Source organism: Rhinoraja longicauda, chromosome 2 (assembly GCF_053455715.1).
Source record: "Rhinoraja longicauda isolate Sanriku21f chromosome 2, sRhiLon1.1, whole genome shotgun sequence".
In the NCBI taxonomy this organism is placed as follows: Eukaryota; Metazoa; Chordata; class Chondrichthyes; order Rajiformes; family Arhynchobatidae; genus Rhinoraja; species Rhinoraja longicauda.
The window spans coordinates 74,671,458-74,693,653 of NC_135954.1; the positions used below are offsets into that span (position 1 = coordinate 74,671,458).

General features: G+C 40.9%; 1 protein-coding gene across 5 annotated transcripts in view; it reads left to right on the top strand.

The window, feature by feature from the left end:
* The first annotated feature begins 9,159 nt into the window (after window positions 1-9,159).
* Window positions 9,160-22,196, top strand: part of fam133b (family with sequence similarity 133 member B) — a 31,030-nt gene continuing 17,993 nt past the window's right edge. For all 5 annotated transcript variants that reach the window (XM_078421361.1, XM_078421371.1, XM_078421378.1 and 2 more), the window contains exons 1-4: window positions 9,160-9,309; window positions 15,363-15,460; window positions 18,501-18,579; window positions 20,162-20,233. In XM_078421361.1, coding sequence (XP_078277487.1) covers window positions 9,286-9,309; window positions 15,363-15,460; window positions 18,501-18,579; window positions 20,162-20,233 — 273 coding nt within the window. In that variant the 5' untranslated portion in view covers window positions 9,160-9,285. The remainder of the gene's footprint in view (window positions 9,310-15,362; window positions 15,461-18,500; window positions 18,580-20,161; window positions 20,234-22,196) is intronic.

Here is a 22,196-nt window from a genome sequence, read left to right on the forward strand (position 1 = left end):
AATTAGTTTTTGTGCATTACTGAATTGACAACTGTTTAATTGAATTTAATGAGACACACTGCAGTATTGAGTAAATATACGATATGAACCTGGCTCGGTGTGAATCTGTTTGAATGTTGCATTTTTAAGTAGGCTGCAATGAAAAATTATGAGAAGAGGCTGAGTATGACAAAATAATTTGAGGCAATACAGGTGACCTTATGTTCTGATTTGAATAATGGCTGGCTGTGGCTTACTTTAAATGTTATGGGATTCATATTTTTTTAATAATAAATTAAGCTTTAAAACAATTTTTGCAGATGGTCAATGGTGCTGGAAGAATAATTGAACAGTCAGGAGTTGAACCATATTTTGACCATAATGTGATGTCCTGCAGTTAGATTCAGTTTCTATTGGTTGGCAAAGGGGAAATTGGTTCAGATTTATGATTCTGAATAAAGTCACATCAATAGTAATCATGCGACTGAAGTATCAAAGAGAGACCAACACCTGTAAAGTTGTAACCAGCAAAATGATAAACCTATTTTAAACATATTAACCAGTGGGAAAGATTTGTACAAGCATTTTAAGAGTTATGCACATCCACCATGGAAATCACATCAGGTTTCCATGTGTGACTCATGGTATAATATTTAGGCATGGGCATTAGGTTTACAATTTTCTTTATCACAACTCTACATCAGATATATGGCAACATCACCAAGTTTAGAGCTTTTTTTTTTAACATGAGTTTATTCTACAGAATACAGAAGATCACTGAAATGCTGAAATTTCCAATTTTAACAAAATGATGGAAGTGCCTAATTTTTTCCTTTCCCCCCAAAGTTTGTTACACAAGCCAGCCCTATTCCTTCTCCTGACTTATACACTGACCTTGGTTCCAAATAGTACATTGTCCAGTCTTTTCAGTCTTCCCTCAGGTATTGATAGGCTATGGTAACAGCCATAAAAAGTACCAAGAAGATTTTTTTTAGACCAGTTTGTCCCTGATATCTCTTTTAGTATAAACATCTCTGCAATGTAAATCTATGTCAGTAGTACAGGAATATTGTTTTCCCTAGAGCCCATTTCCTTAACAAAATACTGAAGAGTTGTCAATGCTCAATGCCCTTGTAAACAAAAAAATTGATTGGTAGTATTTCTGCTAGGTTTATCAGAATTGAACATCGGTTAAACTAATAGTGTAGGTAAGAACTGCAGATGTTGGTTTAAATCGAAGGTAGACACAAAATGCTGGAGTAACTCAGCGGGAATGGGCTCACTCCCCTGACATCAGTCTGAAGAAGGGTCTCAACCCGAAATGTCACCCATTCCTTCTCTCCAGAGATGCTGCCTGAATCGCTGAGTTACTCCAGCATTTTGAGTCTACCATAGGTTAAACTAATATATTTCTGACCAATTACACTGTTTCATGGTAACTTTTGGGTTATACAAATGTAAAGCAGAAACCCACCATTAATGATGGATGTGAGTCCTGCTGGTACTAACTGGTTTTGTATCACACATTTTGTCAAGGTGAAGATCAATCTTAAGAAAGCACTCTATTAACAATTTACATTTACATTATATTGTTCCATATATTTATTCAAACCTGCCTATTTGTCATCATTAGGGGGGGAGGGGCGTATTGTTTAAATACATCAAGAAACAACATTACTTTTACAAAGTATAATGGTTTCAATACTTGAAGCTAAGAAATGCTTGGAATATTTTACATTTGAATAATATCTTTCCAGTTAGGATGGGTGAAATCCACCATGTGTTATTGGAGAACTGCTATACTGCTATACTGCTATACAACTGAAGTGTTGTAAAATACACATCGCAGTTTGCATGGATAACCTACGGTTGCAACAAATGTTTTCTTAGTTTAACCTGAAATGGCACTTTATAGTTTTTGCCTGTGCCTGTTTCAGATGATTTGTTGTAATATGCTATAATATATAGTTTACCATAGGCTCAAATTGATCGCTACATTAAAAGCTTTACAAATCATTCACTTCTGCAAGTTAAACTGTTTTGCAATTGCAAAATTTGAGCATTAAAGCTGAAGGTAGAACAAAGGTTATCAGAGAACTAAATCATAAAACAATCTGGAATTGATTAAATCAGCCGAATGTTTTTATGGAGTTTGGTTACTACAAAATACTTACATTATTCTCCAGGTGTTACATGTATATTTAATCAGCTTACATTGTAAGACATACTTTCATGTGGTTACCTGTTGTACCTATGCAGTTTAGAATAGGTAATTGTAAGGTTTCCCCCTTAATTATAATGTTTATTGCTATCTTAACTCTGGAGTATAAGGAGATGTTTATTCTACCATTAGTTAATTAGAATTCCATTGCTGTTTTGAACTAAATTGGACAGAACAAATAAGCCATGTGCACAGAGTAACCAATTTCTTTAAGCTTACCTTTATGTAAAAAACAATTTACAATGTTCAAAATAACATAGAATTTTGGCTCGCAACGGCTTTATGTTTAGTCTGCTCGTATTTAGAAAAATCTTTGTAAGTAACCCAAGAGATTTTGTGAAATTAAACCCTGACACATGATCCCAGTTATAATGGGATTGTATTAATGCTGCCCTTCTGTACTGGCACCCGTGAAAGAGGTGTGGTCAGTGCTAAGGAACCTCATTTACCACAGAGCTTACAGGAGAAAGAAAGCCCCCTTTTGGGTGAAATGGTAGTGCATTCTTGCCTCATGCCCAAAATAACTCCCTCATTCTTCTCCAACTGGGATAATGCATGTTTATGAATTTTTGTCACATTTGTGTTATTTTTAACCAATTGTTTTTCTGTTCATACCTGTGTATGAATAAAATTCCATCTTACAAGTTAAATTAAATTGTAAAACTTAGCTTTTTTTTAACAATCTTATTTTGTTGCATCAATTTATGTTTATAGGTGCAGGTACCTGTATGACTGGTTTGACTTGCAGATCAGGTGGTTGCCTTAGTCTGATGCCAAAAAAGATTTTTAGATCAAAAATATGTTCATATTTATAGTATTTTTGTGTCATTGCTTTTTACTTAGAGCATTCCTGATTCATGTTTGCTGCTAATTTTATGCCTTGCCAGGGTCTACTATTTAGAATGTGTTAAAATAGGGAACAAGAATGCATTGGCAAGATACACCAATGCTGATGCTGCTTGTGTTGGGTGGACATATGCTGTCTGCATCTTGTGTTTTATTTTAGCTTGAACTGTTCTTAGCCACAAAGTCTCTATATTTTGGAAATAAATACATCTGTAGTATGTACAAGACTGTGTAAATGTGTATTATTTGACTTCCAGGAGGCTATTAATAGTCTGTTCAATGGGGTCTTAAGGTGTGCCCAATTTCAACATATGACTTTCAAAAAGTAATGTGTAAGAAGGAACTGCATATGCTGGTTTAAACCGAAGATAGACACAAAAAGCTGGAATAACTCAACGGGATAGGCAGCATCCCTGGAGAGAAGGAATGGGTGACGTTTCAGTAGTAAGTTCTACCGCATCTTGCAAAATGTCATTAATATACAGTATAGAAACAAATCCATTTGATTACACAGGAGGGAGGAAGCTAGCATAACACAAGTTAATTTCAATCTAAAGATAGACACAAAAAGCTGGAGTAACTCAGCGGGTCAGGCATCATCTCTGGAGAAAATGGATAAGTGATGTTTCGGGTCGGGACACTTCTTCAGACTCAAAACTTGAGTCTTCCATCTTGTAAACTAGAAAACTTGTCAAAAATCATGAGATGCTGCCTGTCCCTCTGAGTTACTCCAACCCGAAACATCACCCATCCATTTTCCCCTGAGATGCCTGACCCGATGAGTTACTCCAGTATTTTGTGTCTATATTTGTAGAAACCAGCATCTGCAGTTAATTTTTATTACATTTTAACTTCAATCTAGTATGGCATTGATAGTCATTTCGGGTTTGATATTTCAAGTTAAAATTTGGGAATCAGTGGTTTACTATGGTCATTCCTCTCGTAAAATGAATAGCTTTTTACATCCGAGTAGGGCTTGAAGTATTTGTTTTTAACTGATATAAACTGAATCCTTCTCCCCAAAAGCTACTTGATAATATTTTTTTTCTCATCAATAAAACTCCTTGCTGATCAACCATGTAGAATTTAAATTTTCATTCTTTTGTTACAAGAATGTCACACATGATTTTTAAAATGCATATGCAGACTGCTTGTTGAATACACTGATCAGCAGCATCACTTAGGTAATCTGCCTCCGTCCTCTCCGGTCTTTCGAACAAACTTAAAAGTTGATGCACTTAAACATAGAAACATAGAAAATAGGTGCAGGAGGAGGTCATTCAGCCCTTCGAGCCAGCACCGCCATTCATTGTGATCATGGCTGATCGTCCACAATCAATAACCCATGCCTGCCTTCTCCCCATATCCCTTGATTCCACTAGCCCTTAGAGCTCCATCTAACTTAAATCCATCCAGTGATTTGGCCTCCACTGCCCTCTGTGGCAGAGAATTCCACAAATGGAATTCTTGACCAAAGTTTATAATAAACAACTGTACTTGGAGATCAAGCATTAACAAAAAGAATGGAACCAAACATAAAAAGTGAAAAATTCAAGCCTTAAGCATAACACATTACCATTGTCACGTTTACCCAGGTATAGTTAAAAGCTTTTTGTTATGTGCTGTCCAGTCAATTAATAGACTATACATTATTACAATCAAGCCATCTGCAATGTACAGTTACAGGATGAAGGGTATAACGTTTAGTGTAAGATGAAGATAAAGTCCGATTAAAGGTAGTTCAAAGGACTCCAATGAGGTAGATGGGAGGTCAGGACCACAATGCACCTACCAGCCCATCCTTTGATCTGATATTACTAGATCTACCAGTCTGAAGAAATGTCTCGACCCGAAACATCGCCCATACCTTCCCTCCAGAGATGCTGCCTGTCCCTCTGAGTTACTCCAGCATTTTGTGTCTACCTATTACTAGATCTAGATTGTTGCAGTGCTGTGCAGTGCTAATCCTACCTACATTGGAGGTGAAATGTGATAGCCTCCAAAAATCTGTACAATTGGAATGTACAGCTCACTCATATCAATGGATTCTGATGCAGGAATGGCACAATATTCTTTCAACGTGCTCCTTTGTATGAATGCTTCGATTTCTAACAGCACTGTTGTTCACTTCCATACTTTATCGGAGGATCAATAACATGAACAACAAGACCCTCTTGAAGCCAATTTGCCTCATTAAGAGCAGAGGTGCATTCTAGCTGCAGTAAGTGCTGGCAGCCGTGCAATAGCAGAAGCTTATCTAGAAAACTATAAAAAATCGTACTGCATATTGAAGTCCAGGCTTCCCAAATACCAGGAGTCTTTAGTGCCATGGATGGGGAGGGGGGAATGGTTTAATTTATTTGTAGGGATCAGGAAGTTCTCCAGTCAAACTTCGTAAAGGTTGTTAGGGGAGATATGTCTGGTAGATAACAGCAAGTCCAGGTTCCAATGACCTGGAGACACTGCTACAAAAGACTCAAAGAACTTGTATCAAGTATCGAACACATCTTCAAAAGCCATGTCCCAGCAACAGAACAGCTAACCACGGTTACAAAGAAGGGTCTCGACCCGAAACGTCCCCCATTCCTCTCCAGAGATGCTGCCTGGCCCGCTGAGTTATTCCAGCATTTTTTTATCTACCTTCGATTTATAAAAGCATCTGCAGTTTTTTTCCTACACAGCTAACCACAGTAGCTCCATAAATTATACTTGCTTCACATGCCTCCCCAAAATCTTAAACAAGACCCCTACCCTTCACTTACAGACTCTATTCATTCTTCACATCTTTAACACTGATTGTGGGCCTAAAAACCACATCCCACGGTTCACACGTGTGGCCAGCTGGTCTACCATGACAGGCACATCACCTAAGTGCAATGCATGATGCTCACTAATGCATTTCCTTCTTGCAAGAAAAGTGTGTACATAATACGAGACAGCAATAGCTAACCAACGGAGACAAGTGTAGCTATACAGGTGTTGGTGTAACTTGCCTACAAGGAGGAGAAGGTAATAATCACATCAGATTGATTCGCTAGCCTAATATCACCCCCTGACTCTACGAGGACTGCTTGTGCTTGAATAACTATTTTTCATTCTTCTCAGGACATCTAGATCTAGGGAGCACATGTTTTAGGTGAGAGGGGAGAAATTTAAAGGAGATCTCAGGGATGAACCTTTCACATAGAGAGTGGTGATTATCTTTAGCAAACTGTCAAGAGGTGGAGGCAGATACAATTACAATGTTTAGGAGGTACTAGGACAGATATTTAGATAGGAAAGGCACAGAAGCCTAAAGGCACACAAGCCTAAAGCAGACAACTGGGATCAGCATAGAATGGGATCATGATTGCTATGGACAATGTGAGCCAAAAGGGCCCATTTCTTGGGCCCTTTCGACTTGATCCGTGGAGGCCAACTCAATGGATATTTTTAAAGCAGAGATAGATAGATTCTTGATTAGTACGGGTGCCAGGGGCTATGGGGAAAAGGCAGGAGAATGGGGTTAGGAGGGAGAGATAGATCAGCCATGATTGAATGGCAGAGCAGACTTGATGGGCCGAATGGCCTAATTCTGCTCCTATCATGTATGACCTTATGACCTGTGCTGTACGATTCTATTATTCTGCACTGTGGTTGCATCTTTACTCACAGCTTGGGGTATTAATAACAATTTTTAAATTTTCCTTTAAGATTGATTGATGAATCTTTTGGTATGTTTACTTACTACTGTCTAGTAAGTAAACATAGCTGCCTGATGTTTGTCCTGTCCATGTTTGATCTCTCCTGCATGGCCCACGCAAAATAGACTTGTAGAGCTAGAAGCTAGAAAGTTAAGCACCCAGGGCATATTGTTCAACATTTTTGCTTGTAGCAGCAGAGCTTCGACATAGATCATAATGTAGGAACATATTTTTTGTCATTATTATATCTCTTTTATCATTTTAAAAATCTTTTTTATCCGTGTTGCCAATTTGTAATACTAATTAAGGGCAGCACAGTGGCGCAGCTGGTAGAGCCGCTGCCTCACATCACCAGAGACCCGGGTTCGATTCTGACCTTGATGCAGTCTGGGTAGAGTTTGCATGTTCTCCCTGGGACCATATGCGTTTCTTTCGGGCGTTCCATTTTTGGCCCACAGCCCAAAGAAGTGCAGGTTTGTCAGTTAATTGGTCTCCGTAAATTGTACGGGATGGTTGAGAAAGTGGGATAACATAGAACTAGTGTAAACAGGTAATTGATTGTCAGCGTAGACTTGGTGGGCTGTAGGGCCCGTTTACTGCTGTATCTCTAAAACTAAAACTAATAAACCAAGGCTGACCTGGGGTTCTGTTACTTTCTATAAACTGTAATAACTGCAGTGTTTTGAACAAGGATCTTTATTCTAACGATAACATGAAGGAGCACATTTCTACATCGTTTTTGAATCATATATGGATGTGATGGCATCAAAATATTGCCTGATTATATCACCTACTTCTCAAATATATACAAATATGTCACTGAACAAGCGCACACCTTTCTTATTCTTTCCCTTTTATCACAAAAGCCCACCCTTCCAATTTCCCTCCTTTCAAATTGGCAAGAAACACAGATCAAGAACATTTTAAAAAAGTGAAGGGAAAGAAATACCATCAATTTGACACTCAGCACAAATAATGACAGAGACCTAATGTGGAGGTCAGCTTAGGCATGAGATGTACATGTGATGAGCCACCAGAGGGCGCTATTTGCTTCACCAGAGGGCGCTGATGATTCAAATGACATTCAATTGAAAAGCCGATGATTGTACACAATGAACTTTTTAAATGTTATTTCTGCAAGGATTTAACTGGAAAATGCAAAGAATACATTAAACCCTAGTTTTAATGGAGGTCTTTATAATTGATTTTGGTTATAGCGGATGGATCTACCGGCCTTTAATGCCAGCCCAGGCTGCCGCCGCCGCCATCGCCTTTCAGGCCAGGTTGCCAAAACACCGCCATACCCAGCCACTACCAGGCCGGACCAAATGCAACCACCGCCGGCCCACACTGCTTTCTCGGCCACTTCCAGGCCGTGCCTGCGGGTCGGATCTCCGCCTCAACTCGCCTGGATTCCAGGCCCAGTTGCACTCCAAGAGTCTAAGGAAGGGTCCCAGCACGAAACTTCACCTATCCATGTTCTCCAGAGATACTGCCTGACCTGCTGAGTTACTCCAGCACTTTATCTCCTTTTGTGTATTATCCAGCATATGCAGTTCTTTGTTTCTACTGCTTATAATCCCTTACTCGGTTGTAGCAGACAATCGGCAATAACGGACACCATTGCCCCCCCCCATCGGTCCGTTATAATGAGGGTTTACTGTCAAAGATTCTGACCTAGCACTAGACTTTGCCCACAGTTTCAACCACCTTCTTTCCAGCATGGAAGTAGTAGCCAAACCATCTATCATGTTGTTGACCCAACTATAATGAATCACCCAGTGCCTGATCTCTCAGTTTCTATTGCAGAAATCACAAAAACACGAGTTGTTGAGTTGCTTTTTTGTTTAGTTTATGTTGAAAGACTGGAGCGGCTAGGCTTGTATACACTGAAATTTAGAAGAATAAGAGGGGATCTTATCGAAACATATAAGATTATTAAGGGGTTGGACACGTTAGAGGCAGGAAACATGTTCCCAATGTTGGGGGAGTCCAGAACCAGGGGCCACAGTTTAAGAATAAGGGGTAGGCCATTTCGAACAGAGATGAGGAAAAACTTTTTCAGTCAGAGTTGTGAATCTGTGGAATTCTCTGCCTCAGAAGGCAGTGGAGGCCAAGTCTCTGAATGCATTCAAGAGTGAGCTAGATAGAGCTCTTAAGGATAGCGGAGTCAGGGGGTATGGGGAGAAGGCAGCAACGGGGTACTGATTGAGAATGATCAGGCATGATCACATTGAATGGCGATGTTGGCTCGAAGGGCCGAATGGCCTCCTCCTGCACCTATTGTCTATTGTCTATTGCCAATTGCCAATGTTATTCTGAGTCCATCCTCGCCGTGACCGCGTCGCTGGCAACGCGCTTACGACGTGAGGCGAGCGACGTCACCCATTGTGACGCGAGGGGCCCTGCGCGCGGGGTTGGCCAGATAAAGACAAGCTGGCAGTGCGCAGGCGCAGTATGGCGGGTCGGTGTAGGCGCGTCGGGTTGGGCCCAGCCCAGAGTCCGGGATCGTGTGTGTGAGAGTGAGTGAGAGAGTGAGAGAGTGAGGCCCGGACAATGGGGAAGCGGGATAATCGAGTGGTGAGTACTGGTCGGCATGGTCCTCCCTCCCTCCCCCCCTTCCTCACCAGCCTGCCTGCCCCGGCCGCGCTGGGACCGCAAGGCCAGGGTGGTCGGAGGCCTCGGGCCCGGCTGCGCCGCCCGCAGCTGCGGGGCCCGCCTGTTCCCCGCCCCGGCACCTCCGCTCACCGGCGGCGTTGTTGTTGGGAAAACAAGTACAGCTGCCGGCGCTGGGCCCGGGTCTGGAAACAAAGCGGGAAGATCTTGGAAGAACTCAGCCCGTCTGTGGAAAGAGAAATGGGTGACTTCCGGCTCGGAGACGGAGGCCTTTCCTCGCATGATGATTGGAAATGGCCAGTTATTGGGTGATGTCACTGTCTGGGGGGTAGAATAATGTGCCTGAACTCCCTGGGGATAGGCTGTTAGTCTCATACTGATGGTGGTGGTGGGAATGATTCTTCTGGTGAGGACGGGCAGAGTAAGGGCCAGAGCATCAGAGAGAGAAAGAGGAAAACAAGACTGTCTTGATGGCGCATTTGGTATTGGGGAGAAAAAGAAACAACTCGACATTTCTACAGTTGGGGGGGGGGGGGGGGGGGGGGAGGATGATTGTAGGCCATCGTGTTGTATACCCTGGCATGTCACCCTTTACAACCAAATCCGTGTTGGATGTTAGTACAGTTGATCAGACAAACCTGAAATCCTACAAGTGGATTCTAAAGAAAGGAAAAACGTTTTTTTTAAGATGCAAAGGTTTATCATTGGAAAATAAAAATGTTAATTCAAAAACTTGAAGATGTTAGAAAGCATTGGAAATGATTGGATCTGGCTGCATTTGTGGATGATTGACATTGGTGATGGGTGCCTGTCATGATATCAGTAACAGATCTGAGGGAGGTTGGACTGATAAAAGCTGGATGGATTGCATTTAAACAGAACAGATCCCAGTTGTATGTGTTGTTTTGCTCGTGTCATAGGGGGCGAACATAATTGGACTATGAGCTTGACTGGTTAGAACAAGAAGTTAATGTGTTTGACAGTACCACTTTAAGCCTTTTCCCTTGATATGAGGCAGATGAGATGGTGGCACAGGTAGGCATGTAGAAAAATCAATAGCTAAAACTGAGATGTAGCTCAAATAAGGTATTCGTAAGCAGGCTTACATTCTGATAGCTGGGTAGAATTAAGAGGGCAGTTAATTATAAATGTCTATATTTTGAAAAAATAGTAGCGACGAGCAATATGCTGGAAGGATATTGATGCTGAAAAAATAAACATGAGGATAATATGGGTTGTACAATGAGGAGCAATGTACTGGGAGAAGTGTTGATGTACTGTAAGAATAAATGAGACAATGGACTACAAAAAAACTCATTATTTTGTATGTATATTGTAGTAGAGCATATCAAATACTTAAAGTGCAAAAATAAAAGTCAATAATAGGGAGGGTTCAAATTCATATTAACAGTTTAGAATCAGTGTTGAAGCAGAGAGCACAGTGAGGTTTCTTTTTTTTAGTCAGTATAGTACATTGCAGCCCAAATAAAGTGGACCCATTCTAGATAGTCTTGGAAAATAAAGCAGTGAATCGGAAAGGGTTGTCAGTGAGACAACTTCGTAGTCATAATTCTGTTAAATTTAGGACAGTTATGAAAATCCCTTGTAGCTAGGGGAACTTCACCTCTGCTGTTAATTTCTGTGATTCTAAAATAACATTGGAACAAAATCATTAACTACTTAAATTCTCAGCTGGATGAGTTCAATGGGTGTGAGAATTGCAGGTGCTTTGTTGCATTTCTCTAAAGTACTCTCAATCTAGATTTTCCCTTTGTTAGGGCGTAGGGAAATTAGAGATGTAACATTATCTATTAAAAAAAAAGGAGCATTTGACTGGTGGAGAAAAATCTTGAAATACAGTTTATAAATAAAATTAAGCTGATGTGGAGAAATCCTAAAGTTAGGTTCTGCCTAACAGATCATACCAAATTGTTAAACTATGATTATAGTTTAATATGTACTTCCAAAGACTGCAATTCCACAAAACAGACAAACTTTAAACTGACAGAATTGAAAGTAAATTCTGGTTGGTGGAATACATATCAAGGTTATACTAATGTGGCAACTCTTTGTGTCTCAGTTGTTGCACTTTTGTTCTTATCTATGATTGTGCTTGACGATAGTATGATTTTACCAAATGGTAGGCAAAACAAAGATAGCGCTCTGCCTGGGTACATGTGACAATAAAGTATCGTCATCATAAATTTCCCAAATGCTTTTGGACCACAAGCTTAAACCAAGTTTACGAGACAGCACAATTCTAAAAGAGGTATAAAACACACCACTGGCCTTTCGTCTTTCCCTTGTCCTTTCGTCTTTCTTCCCCACACTGTTTATTTGACTCTCCACTCTCAGAAAGCCATGCATCTTGACACTCCTAGATCTGTCTGTTTTGCTGTACTCCCCAGGGCTCCACCATTTACTATGCAAATGCTGCCTTTGGTTTCACATGCCAAATTTATTATTTATTTTGTGTCATCACACAACTGTTTGCCAATAGCAAGCAAATTCTAGTGCCACGCCGTTGGCCTCTGCAAGATCCTTTACAGTGCATGGATCATGCAACATGTCACAGTTCATGCTCCTTAATCTGGAGGCCCATCCGCACTCGCAGTCTGCCACTTCAGCAAATGTAACACCTCAAACTTGTAAAAAAAAATTAAATTTGGCTTTCCTTGGCCACTTTCTCAGCTAATTTAGATCTTATTGGAAACTTGAATATGCTTCCTCACTGTCCACTATACCAACAATCTTGGTTTCATAAGTAAATTTGGTCATAATGTTAATTACATTGTCTTCCAAACGGTTAAATGTATATAACAAACAGCAGTGAACCGAGCACTGACACCTGCAGCATAAAAAAAACACCCTCTCTAGCTACCCTTTGATTCCTTCCTCCCAGTCAATTTTGAATCTAATTAGCTTGCTTACCTTGAATTTCAAGCAATCAAGCCTTCCAGACAAGCCTGCCATATGGGATATTGTTAAAGGCCTTGCTGAAGTCCATATAGACCTCTGCTCCTCCCTCATCAATCCGGTGGTGACCTCCCCCCAAAAAATTTGAGAAACAATTTCCTACAATTTCAATTTCTTAAATTTCCTCCCTGACTTCCCACAAAATCCAAGGATGTTCTTGGTCAGGCCCTGGGGATTTATCAACTAAATATGCTTTAAAATCATCAATACCACCTGTTCGGTAATTCGTATGTGATCAAAAACATCACAACTATGCCACAATTTCGTTCCTAACACGATCTTTTCCTTGGTATAAACAGATGAGAAGTATTTATGTAACATTTCTTGTAGTTCTACACAAAGATGGCTGTCTTGAATTTCTTTCCCTAGCTACACTTTTATTCATAATATGCCTGTAAAATCTCTTGGAATTTTCTCTGCCTTGACTGCCAGCTCCATTTAGTGTCCTTTTTTCCCCTCCTGATTGCATTTGTTAAATATGATCCTACACTTGTACTCGCAGAGGGATTTGCTTGATCTTGGTTGTCTATATCTGGTGTATGCCTCCTTTTCCCTGACTAGAGCCTCAACATTTTTCATCAACCAGGGTTCCCTAAAGTTGTCAACCTTACTCTACACCCGGGCAGTAACATGCTGCCCTTGTACTCTTGCTAGTGCTCATTTTTGAACGCCTCACTTGCCAGGCACCCCCTTCTATGCAAACAGACTTCCATTTTTTTCCTTCCTTTCTATCACACCTATATCATCCCTAGCCTGTAATATTGAGCTGCCAATCCTGCTCTCTGTTGCTGTCACTTTTTTTATTAGCTGCTCTGCATCTCAAGGAGGCAATATTAGCTGTTACTTTCCCCTGCTCCGTCACAGAGCTGGAAACTAGCTAGCTCAGCTGTTCACATGGCACTCTTTTAAACCTTCCCACTGCTCTGATTCTGCCCTGCCTCCTGGCTGAAAACACACAAACTCAGCTGTTGAATATCAGAGCAAGGAAATCATGAGCCCATTATAAAAGTTGAAACGAGGAAATGCAGAAGCTGATTTACAAAAGAAGACAGAGTGAAGGAGGGCCCTGAACCGAATCAACAGCTATCCATGTTCTCCGGAGGTGCTGCCTGACTCGTTGAGCTGCTCTAGCCCTTTGTAACCTTTTATAAAATATTGGTTCAGCTGTGCAGTAATATGCCTCTAGAATAACCAAAATCTCAGGATGTGGATCTCTCTAGCTAGACTGGCGAAGTTGGCATTGCCAACCTTGGAGTAGCAGAGATTGAGGAAATCTGAAAATATCAAGAATTTATTAAAGAGTAAATCCCAACGGGATCCCACTACTGGCCACGTCTTCCCATCCCACCCGTTTCTGCTTTCCACAGAGACCATTCCCTCCGCAACTCCCTGGTCAACTCGTCCCTTCCCACCCAAACCAACCCCTCCCCAGGAGATGCAACACTTGTCCCTTTACCTCCCCCCTCGACTCCATCCAAGGACCCCGACAGTCTTTTCAAGTGAGGCAGAGGTTCACTTGCACTTCTTCCAACCTCATCTACTATCTGCTGTTCCAGGTGTCAACTTCTGTACATCGGCAAGACCAAGTGCAGGCTCGGCAATCGTTTCGCTGAAAATCTCCGCTCAGTCTGCCTTAACCTACCTTATCTCCCGGTTGCTCAGCGCTTTGACTCCCATTCCCAATCTGACCTGTCTGTCCTGGGCCTCCTAGATTGTCAGTGACGCTCAATGCAAATTGGGGGAACAACACCTCATATTTCGTTGGGTAGCTTACATCCCAGCGGTATGAACATTGACTTCTCTAACTTCAAATAGCCCTTGCTTTCCCTCCCTCTCCATCCCCTTCTCAGTTCTCCCACCAGTCTTATTGTCTCCGACTACATTCCATCTCTGTCCTGCCCACTCCCCTGACATCAGTCCGAAGAAGGGTCTCAACCCGAAACATCACCCATTCCTTCTCTCCAGAGATACTGCCTGTCCCGCTGAGTTACTCCAGCATTTTGTGTGTACCTGAGATGGAAATAAAATGGCCCTGTTGGCAAAAGGGGCAGGAACAGGAGCATATTCAACGCAGATTAGCAAAAGACCTCAACCAATCTCTGTCCATGACTTTGCAGGAAAATTGATATCCCGTATTAAAGTTCAGACAGCAGATATGAGGAAGTGGTGTACAATGTGCAACTTAGCAATCCAAACAACGCATTCTGCTCCTGTAACCTAAGAGACAAACAGATTTGGAGCTGGTTGCTCCTTGGCTACAAAATAAATATTGTGGCCTTTTCAAACAGTTGAGATGGCCTCCAAACAGTGCAAAGTCAATTACCACTCTAAGAGGCATTAATCAAGTCTTCAGCCATAGTGCTTGTCCCATCACAATACAATGCAGATCTTCAGTGATATATATAGATGTGCCAACATCATTGGGACTGTGACATGATCGGATGCATAAGTTGAACAAGTGCAAAATGCTTGTTTACCAGTATAACCGTTTCACCAGAAGTACACTCACATTGTGGAATATACACTAAGTATCAGAAAAAGATAACTAATAAAATGTGGTATCACAATTAAATTACAGCTCAAATTTTGCAGTTTCGTAACTTCTGATTAAGAAGATTTAATAATCATGATTTTGTGCAAGTGAAAAGTTCTCTTTCACTCTGTTGCGCTAATGATACAGACATTTTTCTTGTTGCTACAATAAATTCAGAATTGCAAGGTGGTTGTGCATCTCACCATTCTATCTTTGGATATCATCTGTGACCCTTACTATGGCTGACCTTTATCCACCATTGGAGGTAGCGGTGAGAGTAAACTGTTCCTAAAAGAGGCTTGATGTTTTCTTCAATAATGATTTTGTTATTGGAGGGTACTCCCTGAATAAAATAAGGACTGTATAAAATGTGACTCGGTCAACAACACAGATTGAATGGACAAAAAATGACTTCCTTCATCCCATTCCCTCCAGTTATGGATGAACAGATGATTTGGTAAATTTTTTATAATACGTAACTTCTTCCTCTTATTTTTTCTCCTTGTAGGCCTTTGTTAATCCAGTCGCTCTGGCAAGAGCTCGCGGTCCAGCTCCATCATCAGGCCCTTCCATTCAAGATTACTTAAGTCGACCAAGACCTACATGGTAAGAGGCACAGCTGTAATTTCTGAATTTTGTTTTTGCGCTGATATTTCATTTGTGGTAATACAATTTATGTAATACCTTGTGGAATTCAGTTCATGGGGAAAGTACCTAGGGAGGGGAAAAAAGGGAGTGAGACTTATCCTTCATTAAGCTGGTGGCTTTGCCGCGGCGGTGTGAAGTGTAGATGGAGTCAATGGAAGGGAGATTGGTTTGTGTGATGATCTGGGCTGCGTCCACAATTCTCTCCAATTTCTTGCGGTCTTGGACAGAGTTCTCATCAGCTATATTCCCGATCTTCCAATCTACTTCGTTGCAGCATTGCACTTCCATTAATCTGCACCTTGTCTGTAGCCATAACACTACATTCTTGCACTCTGTTTATTTTTTTCTTTTGCACTAGAGTTTTGCTCGTGTATGGTATGAGCTGCCTGGCTTGTATGCAAAAAAATGTCACTATATATCTGCAGATATGACAATAATAAGCCAATACCATAGGTATTCTGTAAAATGAGGGCAGCACGGTGGCGCAGCGGTAGAGCTACTGCCTTACAGTGCCAAGGACCCAGATTCGACCCTGACTACGGGTGTTGTGTGCACGGAGTTTATACATTCTCTCTGTGACCTGCGTGGGTTTTCTCTGAGATCTTGGGTTTCCCCCACACTCAAGATGTACAGGTTTGTAGGTTATTTGGCTTGGTATAAATGTAAATTGTCCATAGTGTGTGTAGGATAGTGTAAATGTAAATTGTCCATAGTGTGTGTAGGATAGTGTTAAAGTACAGGGGTCGTCATGGACTCAGTGGGCTAAATTGAATAAACCTTGCTAGCATCTAAGCCAGATTGCTCAGAAAGGTACAAAATTGTATGAGTTGTGGAATGGCAGATGGAAGCTGAAACTCGGTACAGAAGTCAGTGACAGTAAGTTCAGTAGTCAGGGTAGGTAGGAGGATGGTAGAGAATGAGAAAAGCCTGTGAATTCAAATGCATTTATTTCAATGCAAGAGATCTGATGGGTAAGGTGGATGAAGTCAGTGTGTATAGGTACATGCTACTGGGATGTTACAACAATTATGGAAACATGGCTACAGGAGGGACTAGACTGTCAAGCTTAATATTCCACGAGACACATGCTACAAGCAAGATAGAGATGGAAGTGAAAGAGGAGAGAGTGTTGTTTTATTAATTAATGAGGATATTACTGCAGTAGTCAGAAATAACATCACTGAAGGATCATCCAGTGAGGCTTTATTGGTGGAGCTGAGAAATAAAAAGGGGATGATCGCATTGTCGGGATTATACTATCAGCCCCCAAATAATCAACCCATTTTCCCTGAATATACTCCTCCAGGGATATACTTGATCCCAGGATTCTTCTCGACCACAGCCTCAATTTCTCGTCATCCATGGTTTCTTATTTTCACCTGCCTTGCAGCCACTCTTAACAGGAACACGCATACCTTGAACTCTAGCGCAGATTTAAAAGCACTCCTCGTCCTGGACATCCCTTTTGTAGGTAGATGTGGGCCGATAAGCGGGCAAATGGGACTAGCTAAGAAAGGGCATCTTAGCCAGAATGGGGAAATTGGGCCGATGGGTCTGTTTCCGTGCAGTATGGTTCTTTTTAAATATGTTACTATTTTTAAAAACATCTATTTGCTGACTTCTTCCACCAAACTTTATTAAAAGCTTTGTTAGTTCCTGGCAAAGTGTACAAACCCAAAGTTACATTTCAGTAAAGCATTGAAGAAAATTCTAAATATTGGTAATCATATTTGGAAGACTGCCAGTAATAGGAAGGATGTCATTAAACTGGCAAGGTTACAAATCAGTTGCAAAAGGATGTTATGGAGATTTGAGCATTTGAGTTGGAAGGAGAGGCTGAATAGGACACAACTTTTTTTCCCTGAAGCATATGTAGCTGAGAGGTGACCTTCTAGAGGTTTATAAAATTAAGAGGGTCTTGGATTGATAAAGTAAAAAGTCACTTTTTTTCTCATCACAGGGTAAGAAAATCTCAAAATGGGGGGGGGTAGATTTAAAAGACACCCGAGGGGCAACCTCTTCACGCGGAACGAGCTGCAACAGCAAAAAGTTAGCACAAGCATAATAACATAGAACAGTATAGCACAGAAACGGGCCCTTCTGCCCAAAATAATATTTAAAAGTCCTAGTCGTGGAGGTGGATACAATTATTACTTTACAAGAAATTTGAACTGGTACATGGTTGGAAAGGTTTTAGTTTCACAACTTGATCGCAGTGGACAAGTTAAGTCAAAGGACCTGTATCCATGCTGTACAGTTCAACGAATCAATGATTAAGCTGTTTATAAACATGATTATTCAGAATTGCTATCAAATATGAAGTATGTAGTCCTAGTTTCAGAAACTTAGATACTGCAGCCAAAAGATGTAATTAATGCTAGGTTTTGTCACTTTTTGGGATATGTTTGGTTGACATACCCAAACTTGAATTCCAACCTGTTCGTGTTCACATTTTGTTTTGTTGTTGGCTGCTGTCGGCACAGAATTGATTAAACAGCTTGTACAGCTATTTGTTTAAATACTACTATTAATATTACGAGAACACGCAACAATTCTTTGGAGTTTGAGGTAAGTTGTTTGTATTCCAATTAAATTGCATGTGATCTCTGCTGTTTCATTTGAAGATGTAATTAAAACTGACCTCTAAGGAAAAGCCAGATCTTATGGCATTGTGTCGCTCTTTTAATGTTTTCTAAATATAGCGACGCAGTGGTGCTGGTTTCCGACGGGCACGGTGACGGACGCACCACACATCTCACACATTTTGTAGGTTTGTAGGTTAATTGGCTGGGTAAATGTAAAAATTGTCCCTAGAGGGTGTAGGATAGTGTTAATGTACGGGGATCGCTGGGCGGCACGGACTTGGTGGGCTGAAAAGGCCTGTTTCCGGCTGTATATATATGTATATGATATGATATGATATTGCCATTGGTTTTGTGACGTGTATTAAATCATGTTATAGATGGCTGAAAAAATAACTTATTTCACATTTTTTCAGGGAAGAACTAAAAGAGCAATTGGAAAAGAAGAAGAAAGGTTCTAAAGCCCTTGCAGTGTTTGAAGAAAAAATGAATGAGGTTTGTTAATATTTTATTGTAAGTTGTAGTGACTTGCAATAAACCACTTTTTGTTCAATTGTAAATTTGTACATCTGTTCTCAAATTATTATCATGCTTTATTTCTGTCTACTTCATCTAACATATTAATTGCGCCAATGATCTATATTTTCTATTAAATCATTTGGTGTTTAATTAGCACATTTAATTGAAGTTCATTTGTAAATATGTAATTCCGATTTTACTTTGAGATAGCATTCATGGTTTCTGTACCATAAAGTGTTAATACTGATAGTTCTTCTACACCATGGTAGTTGTATTCCTAAGAAACCTCCCATTACAAAAATTGCATTAGTAAAACTATTGTGTCAATGGGGAAAGGGGGTTTCAGGCTAGAGAGTTTCGGACTCGCAATAACCTTCAAGATTTTCAAAAATTTAGCAATTTTTAGTAGCGATAGGTTTTTATTACTGCTAACAAAAAATCTCAACGGCTGTATGTAACATTGTTTAAGAGAGTATCATTCCACAATGGAAGCGATTGCTTGTCAATTTCACTCACCGTTAAAGTAGCTGTTTTCGTGAGAATAGTGATGCATACTGCAGGGATGTTTCACGGCATTTTTTTTTTCTCAACAATTTTTTCTATTTGTCAATTTCCAAAGTAACTTGTAAGTGGTTAACAAGTTCCCAATCCAAATTTACGTTACAACCAATTTGGCCCAGGTGATGTGGATAGTTTTCCCTAGTTCATTACATGCATTATATCCAATTCATGTTATGGGAACGCAAAATAGCAGAACTACCTGTACAGTTGATCCAAAATATCTGGCATTTTATGCTAATAGATTTTGTTTTAAAACCCTCGTATGTAGTCTCATATTTTTAGTTTTTAATTGTTTGATATTTTAAATGTTTACAATATTTAATTCTTTTAATTCTTTCTACTATCTTTTTATTTCTTGTCTTGAGCCCCAGTTATGCCTGAACATAACCACTGCATGTTGACCACGCAGACCTGCCATTGTCCATTGTTGCCAGCTTATCTTTTTAGCATTCTGCATCTGTTTGTGAACTGATGTGGCCCACCCAGTGATTGGGCAATGGTTATCATGGTGTTGGGGCACCATCCTCCTGAAATGCCTTTTTGCTTGGAAAGGAATTTTGCTAACTGAGAATGCCGAAATGTTTAATAGTCTTTAAGTGGCTCAAGGTAAATAATGTAAAATTGTGATTTTACATCAATTGTTTTATTTAAAAGTAAAATAATAATAATTTTGCCTTACCTTCCTTCTAATCCCTGTACCTGGATTCCCTATTATGTCCCAGATCCTAACTGAACTGATCCAGATCAAAAAGCTGGAGGAATTCAACGGGCTAGGCAGCTTCTATGGAAGAAATGGACATGCAACATTTCAGGTTGGGTCTCCTCAGTCTGAAGATGGGTCCTGTCCTGAAACGTTGCATGTCCATTTCCTCCACAGAAGCTGCCTGACCAGTTCAATTCCTCCAGCACTTTATTTATTGCTCCAGATTCCAGCAACTGCAGTTCTTTTATGACTCCAAATGTCTTGAATGTTAGCTTAATCTTTTATTGCTTTCAGAAATGGAAAAGAGAACTTGAGAAAAATAGGGAGAAAATCCTTGGAAATGAAGGTTCCTCCAAAAGGAAAGAGGTAATAGTTATCAAAATGATTAAAGTTGAACTCGTCTAGAGTGGATTAACACAATGGTATTGTCTTATGTTTGCATCTATATGGAAATAAAATTCTCTTCTGCTACAACTTAGTAAATATTTGATTCGATATTCTCAACTAAAATCTTGGCTGGCACATAACCACATCATAAACACAGGAACAAAGTCCAGTTTCTGAAATATATGGAAATAAAGGTTAATGTTTGAAAGTATAGATATCTTGTGTGTTAATAAAGGAGATGCTGTTGGAAGAGTTTACTAATTTGCTGCTGCACATCTTGTAGCTGATGTACACATTTCAACCACAAATAAGGGAGTATATAAACATAGCACAAAAAGTAAGGAAATTTTGTGTTTGGTAGATTATTTCTTAGTTGTAACAATGCTTCTTGGCAATAAATCTTATACCGTTGGAAAGCCTGTTTATTTCCCTTTTAAATGGTGCCACATTTGTAAGGAACATGCATTTGTGGGATGAGCAGCAGAGCTGAGTATATGGGTTGCGCCCATGAAAAATTTGCCAAATCGTCTCTGCCAATGCCAAACAGCTTATTCTGCTGTTGCTATTGACTCTTGTTTTGAGCTTCTGGTACCCCCAGGTGCTGACAATCAGGTGCCTGATTGGCACCTGATTGGCAGCATCTGTGAGCATGGGCCCTGCTACAGTGGTCAGTAGGTGTCTGCTCCAAGAATCGGCATGCCACGTTTGACTGATCTGGATAGGGCCCATGCGATAGGGCAACTTCAAGCTGGTGTTCCGCAAAACCAAGTTGCGGCATTATTTGGAGTGAGCCCTAGTACCATCTCCAAAGTGAAGGCCAAGTTCCATATAACGGGGGATGTCAGAGACAGGCCGCGAAGTGGGCGTCCCAAGAAGACGACACCCGAAGAAGACAGTTTCCTCACCCTGTCAGCACTTAGGAACCGTAGGCTGTCTTCTACAGCTTTGCAGTCAAGGTTTGCAGGACGATATGGCCGACGGCTCTCTGCCCAGACAATTCGGAACAGACTGCATGCATAGGGCTGCCAGGAGGCCTGCCATGACCGCCCTTCACCGTCAGGCCCGTTTGCACTGGTGTCGGCAACACGTGCACTGGAACCTGAACATGTGGAGGAACGTTATGTTCAGCGATGAGTCCAGATTCTGCCTACGGCAGTTGGATCATAGGGTCAAAGTGTGGAGAAGATGCGGAGAACGCTATGCTGATTGCTGCACCGATAGAGTAACATCTTTTGGTGGAGGCAGTGTGATGGTGTGGGGTGGCATCTCCCTCACTGGAAAAACGAGGCTTGTCATCATTGGAGGCAATCTCAATGCAGAGAGATATCGAGATGAGATTCTGCAACCAGTGGCAATCCCATATCTCCACAGTCTGGGACCGAACTCTATCCTCCAAGATGACAATGCTCACCTCCAGAGCAGGGTTTCTCAGAGACTACCTCTAGAATTTGGGAGTGGAGAGGATGGAATGGCCTGCCAGCAGTCCTGACCTCAACCCCATTGAACACTTGTGGGATCAGCTTGGGCGTGCTGTTTGTGCCAGAGTGACCAACACAACCACGTTGGCTGACTTGCGACAAATGCTGGTTGAAGAATGGGATGCCATCCCACAAGTGTGTGACCAGGCTGGTGACCAGCATGAGGAGGAGGTGCCAGGCTGTTGTGGCTGTGTATGGTTCTTCCAAACGCTACTGAGGCTCCTGTTTATTAAATGAATAAATTGTTAAATTGCCAATATGTCGTTTCTTCAGACTTCAATCATTCAATCCACCAAACAACACCGAACAAGAGTCAATGGCAGAATAAGCTGTTTGGCATTGGAAGAGAAGATTTGGCAGATTTTTCATGGGCGCAACCCACATACTCAGCTCTGCTGCTCATCCCACAAATGCATGTTCCTTACAAATGTGGCACCATTTAAAAGGGAAATAAACAGGCTTTC